At 51.3% G+C, this 6,369-nt stretch overlaps 1 protein-coding gene across 1 annotated transcript in view; it reads left to right on the top strand.

Moving 5' to 3' along the window:
* ACP7 (acid phosphatase 7, tartrate resistant (putative)) overlaps positions 1–714 on the top strand; it is a 13,724-nt gene extending 13,010 nt beyond the window's left edge. Inside the window, exon 13 of the mRNA XM_040445919.1 lies at positions 327–714. Within this exon, the coding sequence (XP_040301853.1) occupies positions 327–392 (66 nt within the window). The 3' untranslated portion in view covers positions 393–714. The remainder of the gene's footprint in view (positions 1–326) is intronic.
* Positions 715–6,369: the final 5,655 nt, after the last annotated feature.

Here is a 6,369-nt window from a genome sequence, read left to right as displayed (position 1 = left end):
ATAAAAATAAGTAAGAAATAAATAAAAATAAAAAATAATAAAAGTAAGTAAAAAATAATAAAAATAAAAATAAAACATAAATAAAACATAAATTTAAAAAGCCCTCTACAAACAATCTCATTTCATTCCTACAAGATCTATGATGTACATGCTATTACTATCATCCCCGCTTTTCAGATGAGGAAAACTGAGGTTCAGAGAGGTCTAGCAATTTGTCCGGTCTCACACAGCCCATTAAAGGTAGAGCTGGAATTTGAATCCAGGTCCCTGGCCCTGGAGTCTGAACGTCCAGCTGTCATTACCTCCTTTGTTTTTGTCCCTTGCAGGACGGGAAGATTGTGGACGACGTCTGGGTGGTGAGACCCCTGCTTGGCCGGATGATGTACCTCTAGGCCCAGGGGCAGCCCTGGTCAGGAGCCCTGGGCCTTGCTGCCTTGGCTAGTGTGACCGGACGCTGCCCAGGCCCGGGTGGAGAGTCAGGGCGGGCCTTGTCTCCCAGCCCTTCTGAGGCCCCATGTGGGGTGGACAGAGCCCTCGGGGAGCTGGGGCCGCTCTCCCCTCCTGGAGAGGTGGGGGTGCCCTCTGGCTGTAAGGAGAGGGCAGGTGTACAGGAACCGAGTGAGGCGGGCGCTGGGCAGCCCTGCTCTCCTGCATAGCACTGACGGGGCGGGGCGCCCACGGGGCCTCTGGAATAAAGAGGCTCATCGCTGCGACTCTGCACTTCCGCTGGGGGTGCCCCCTGGCCGGTCTCCTCTGCCTCCCGCGCATCACCCGCCCGGAGTCCGCAGGGTGGGCACGGCCGTCATGACACCACTCTCCGGCAGGTGGCGCTGGTGACTCTCTCCTGGGCGGGCCTTCCGGCCCAAGGCGTGCCAACCGGTGTTGCTTTGTGCCTCAGTTTCCCAGCCCAGCACTGGTTTATCCTGGAGGGGAGAAGTGTTAACACTCCTAGTGTTAGTCCTAGTCCGTGTAAGCCTCCAAGCTAGTGGTGCTTACACGGACCTGCCTGTTTTTTTCCCCTTTCCCCTTCCTCTTCTCCGTCCCCTCTGTCTTTCCCCCCCGACCATTATTTACTGGGCGTCTACCCCCAAAGCAGGGAAGGGCCATGAGGGGGGACACTTGCAATTTTCACCAGGACAATCAGGGAGACCTCACTGAGAGGGTGACATTTGATCTGAAGGAGTCAGAGGGAGTAGCCACAGGACCAGAGTGTTCTGGGCAGAGGAACGGCCAGTGCAAAGGCCCTGAGACAGAAATGTGGCTGGCCCTGCCGGGGTGTCGAAGTGGAAGTGGAGGCCGGGGCAGCTGGGGCAGAGTGAGTGAGGGGGAGAGAGGGGCAGAGAGGGGTGACAGGGAAAGATCAGAGGACTTTGTCCTCTATCCTATGTGCAGTGGAGCCACAGGAGGGCTCTGAGCTGGTGACAGACCTCCGACTCCAGGAATCCGAGGCCAGGCTGGGCTCCAGCCCCAGGGCTCAGGGCTTCCCTGAGGTAGCCCGTGGGTCCCCAGCTCTGCAGGCTCACCTCGTCTTAATCGCTCTATGAGATGCACGGGCTCAGCTTTCTAAAACCAGCCCATCCCCGGGGTGACACTTTCTGGGGGGGTGGGTCTGTCTCCCCCACTGGACTGTCCATCCCGGGAGGGCGGTGCCCAGGGCTCTCCCCGGCATAGGCCAGCACAAGGTAGGTGCTTAATAAATATTTATCGTCTTACTGATGGCCACCATATGCCAGGCTCCGGCGGGGCGATGCCAGGGACACGCCGGGGACAGCAGTGAATCCGCCCCCGTCAGGCCCTGTAGGAGTTCACGGGTGAGCAGAGAAACACAGTTACCCAACGCCGGTGACAAACAATGAGTCACCCGCTGGGCAGTCGTTGCCCTGAGCTGGTGCCCGTGTGGGCCTGGCCTGTTCCATCCCAGGCCTGGGGGAGGCTGTGAACGTGCCTGAGCGGTGGGGTCCTCAGAGAGCAAAGGCCCAGCACTGGGTTTGAATCTCAGCTCTGCCCCTTCCTGTGGGGTGTGAGGTCACCAGCCCACTCTGAACCTCTGTTTGATCATCTGTCACAAAAGGAGGATCACACATTATGGGGTTGCCTTGGGATTAAATGAGTCTGAAAGCCTTGGGGTCGTGTTGTCCTTGACTCTTCTTTTTCTCACGGCCTTCATTTTTTAAGTGAGAGCAAGAGAGAGAGAGAGAGAGAGAGAGAGTGCACAAGCAGGGGAAGGGCAGAGAGAAGGAGAGAGTCTCAAGCAGGCTCTGCACCATCCCGATGCGGGGCTCAAACTCACGAACCGTGAGCTCATGACCTGAGCCGAGACCAAGAGTCAGATGTTTAACAGACTGAGCCACCCAGGCGCCTCTGTCATGTCCCGCATTTAATTAGCTAGCGGGGCTCCTGGGTGGCTCAGTCGGTTGAGCCTCCCACTTCGGCTCCGGTCATGATCTCGCGGTTTGTGAGTTCGAGCCCCGCATCCGGCCCAGCGCTGACGGTGTGGAGCCTGCGTGGGATGTTGTCTCTCCTTCTCTCCGCCCCTTTTCTGCTTGTTCTCTCTCTCTCTCTCTCTCTCAAAATAAGTAAATAAATTAAAAACTTAAAAAAAAAACAAACCCACACGGCATCCCACCCCCTACCTCGCATCACCTTTCCCTGCTTTATTTGCCTTCAGATCACGTTTGCTTTGGGACCCGCTATGGAGATACATCTTTCATGATTTATTCTTCATCTCCTCCATCGGAAACTGAGCTCCTGGGGCACGGGGGTTTCTGCCAGCTCTGTTTACCCCTGGAGTGCCAGTACCCGAAACAAAGCAGTTCCTCAATAAACACTGCTTGAGTGAATGAGGGAAGGCAGGGGACGTGCAGACAAAATGCTTAATGCGGCACCTGGCGCTGAAGGAGCAGGTAATAAATAGGAGGAACGATGGTAATTTAGGTGAATCAGATGAAGGCCTGGCCCTCGGGGTTCCCACTGCCGGGTGCGCAGGAGACAGGCACGTCTGGCCGATTGCAACACCCGTCGTGTGTGACGTGCCCAGCAAGTGACAGGTTGCAGGACGGAAGCCCCTACAGCTTCTGGGAGGGCGAAGCGGAGCGAGGCTTTTGGAGGCTCCACAGATGTGTGTCCAGCAAGCTGGGGTGAGTGTTCCCAGGAAGGGCGGCGGTTTTGGCCCTTGTGAGGCTTAAATTCTACTGGGAGAGATAGAGAAGAAACCATGAACAAAAATACTATCATGTGAGCCTTCCGGATGGCGATCAGCACTGCGGAGAAAATACCCTGGAATTAAAGCATTGGGATAGACTCAGTCGGTTGAGCTCCGACTTCAGCTCAGGTCATGATCTCGTGGTTCGTGGGTTCGAGCCCCGCGTCGGGCTCTGTGCTGATGGCTCAGAGCCTGGAGCCTCCTTTGGATTCTGTGTCTCCCTCTCTCTCTCTCTCTCTGCCCCTCCCTTCTCTCTCTGTCTCAAAAATAAACTTTAAACATACATAAATAAATACATACATTTGAAAAATAAAGTGTACAATTAGAGGAGTTTTGGCCCATGTGTATTCCCATGAAACCGCCACTGTAATCAAGACCCGGAACATTTCCACCACCCCAAAGTTTCCCTCCTGTCCCTTTGCCGCGAATCCTTCCTGTTGTCCCCCAGCTTCTGCCCTCTGTCACCAAAGATTCGATTTACCTTTTCCAGAAAGCTAGGAATAGAACTGTAAGAGACTGGCTTCTTTCACTCAGCCTAACACATTCGCAATTCATCCATGAGGCCCTGCTTATCAACAATTCCTTCCTTTTTATGCCGAGTAGCGTCCTGGAATGGATACATGGCAACCCGTTTATCTGTTTGCTAGTTGATGGACGTTTTGGGTTGTTTCCAGTTTCCGGCGATGTGAAAACAAGCGCTGTGGAAAAAAATAAAACAAAAACCCCCGAAACCCCAAAAACAAGCACCATGAACCTTCCTGTACGGGTCATTGCGGGAATATACGGTTTCATTTCTCTGGAGTAAATACCCACGCGTGGGATCGCTGGGTCCTGTGTCTTCTGCACTCTTTTTATGGCGGCAATCTTGTATTCTGTGACACGTTTCGAGCTCCCCTTGTCACCTTGTTTTGTATTATCCATTGGTTCACGTGTTTATTATTTCTCTCTCAAGCATTTATTCTCTGAAAAAGAAGAGAAATGGTTGGAAGCCTAGACCCTGAAGCCAGGCTGCCTGTGTGGCTTTGGAGAAGTTACTTAACTTCTCTGTTCCTGTTTGCCCATTTGGAGAATTGGAATAACAAAAGTGCATAGGCTGGCTGTAGGGATTAAATGAGGTGGTGCATGTAAAGTGCTTAGCACAGGGCCTGCTAGAATAGAAAATCTTCAGTAAATGTCGGTGGTTGTAATTACCCAGCAGGCTTGGCACACGGATGGCGTTCGACGAATGTATTTATTGAATGAATTTGAACAGTCTTGAAGAGCATCAGCTTTGAAGTCAGACTTCCTGGGGGAAATTCCAGCGGAGCTGCTTACAAGTGGTGGGACTTTGTTCCACCCCCCGCTCTCCTCCCCTGCCTCAGTTTCCTCATCTGTGAAATGGGGCTAAAGATCCCACCTCATAGAGAAGTGGTGAGGATTAGATAAGGTCATACAGGGGAAGTGTTTAGAGAGTCTGGGAAAAATTGGAAGCAACACGAATATGCAATAATAGGGAGATTGTGAAGTATGGTATGATACGTTAGTAATTAAAAAAACGACGGTGAGTAGGGGCACGTGGGTGGCTCAGTCCGTTAAGCGGTCGACTCCGGCTCAGGTCGTGATCTCACGGTCCGTGAGTTCGAGCCCCGCGTCGGGCTCTGTGCTGACAGCTCGGAGCCCGGAGCCTGCCTTGGATTCTGTGACTCCCTCTCTCTCTGCCCCTTCCCCCACCCCTCTCACTCTCTCTCAAAAATAAATAAACATTTTTTTAAAAATCTGCTTATTAGTGGGGTGCCTGGGTGGTACAGTTGTCTAAGCATCCGACTCTTGATCTCGGCTCAGGTCATGATCTCGCAGTTTGTGAGTTGGAGCCCCGAATCTGGCTCTGTGTTGATGGTGCAGAGCCTGCTTGGGATTCTGTCTCTCCTTCTCTCTGCCCCTCCCCTGCTTGTGTGCATGCACTCTCTCAAAATAAATAAATAACCTTAAGAAATTTTTTTGAAAATATGCTTATTAGTGGACCGATGCACCGATCTGTGTTATTCAAGCATCACCTATACATTTGCATATATTCCTTTGTCTATGTCTTTTTTTCTCCCTTTAAGAACAATTCCAAGAAGAAGAATTGCATCAAAGGGTTGACAGCATTATTAAGTCTCTTCATGGATATTACCAAAAGCCTGCCCCAAGATCATAGTCCTATAAGTGGGGTATGAGAGTGGCTGTTATCTGGTATTCTCGTCAGCACTAATTATGACATAAAAAATTTTCTGAGAGATCAAAAAAGGGATCTGTTTAAGAGTTTAATATCCATTTCATTCATTTGATTTGCCAATTCCATTTTTTTCGTATTCGTTGTATTTTAAATTTGTGTTCATGTGTTTTGCCTGTTTTTATGTTGTATGTTCATTTTTCTTATGATTTGAAAATGCTCTTTACATATGAAGGACAGAAAGCTTTGTCTGCCATCTATGTATCACCACTCATCTTTTCCCTTGATGTACTGAAATTTACCATTTTTATGAGGCCAAGTCCTCCTCACCTGTTTCGACCTATTGGGCGGTCACCTCCTGGCTACCTCCTCCAGGAAGCCTTCTGGAGGAGGCTGATTTTTTTCTCTCAGAGCCCTGAAGAAAGAGGGTCTAATTGCCCATCCTGAGGAAGCCCTCGGAGGAGATCTACCACTGGGCTTGTTCCGGGGGTCTGATCTCTGACCGAGATCCCCAACTAAGTTCCAAGAGCCTAATGCCCTGCCTTAAAGAGGGCCGCAAAGAGGCAAAGGCTACCCCCGGCCCTCCTCCCATCACTCCGACCTGGATCGCGTGCCGTCATCTTCGCTACTGGACTTGACTTTTAAAAAGCGGAGACTCTGTAAGACATACAGATTTCAAAAGAGCACAAAAACAAGAATGTTTAATGCTGGCGAGGATGCCTAAAAGTGCCGGTTCCCTCTGAACGCTAGTGGGAACGTGAATTGGATCCTTGGAGCACAATTTGGCAGCCTGTGTTCCAGGCCGCCGGGAGGCAGCAGAGGGCAGGTAGCGAGAGCCTTGGCTGGGAATCAAAGGTGGGGAGGAGCCCTGGCTCTGCCCCATTAGCTTGTGTGACTTGAGCAAATAAAGTTACTTCTCTAAGCTTGGATTTCCTCTGCGAAGCGCAGGCACGAATAATCATAGCCCCTGTTGTTA

Source organism: Herpailurus yagouaroundi, unplaced genomic scaffold (assembly GCF_014898765.1).
Source record: "Herpailurus yagouaroundi ecotype Mexico unplaced genomic scaffold, PumYag 194, whole genome shotgun sequence".
NCBI lineage: Eukaryota > Metazoa > Chordata > Mammalia > Carnivora > Felidae > Herpailurus > Herpailurus yagouaroundi.
This window is presented reverse-complemented; position numbering and strand designations above follow the sequence as displayed.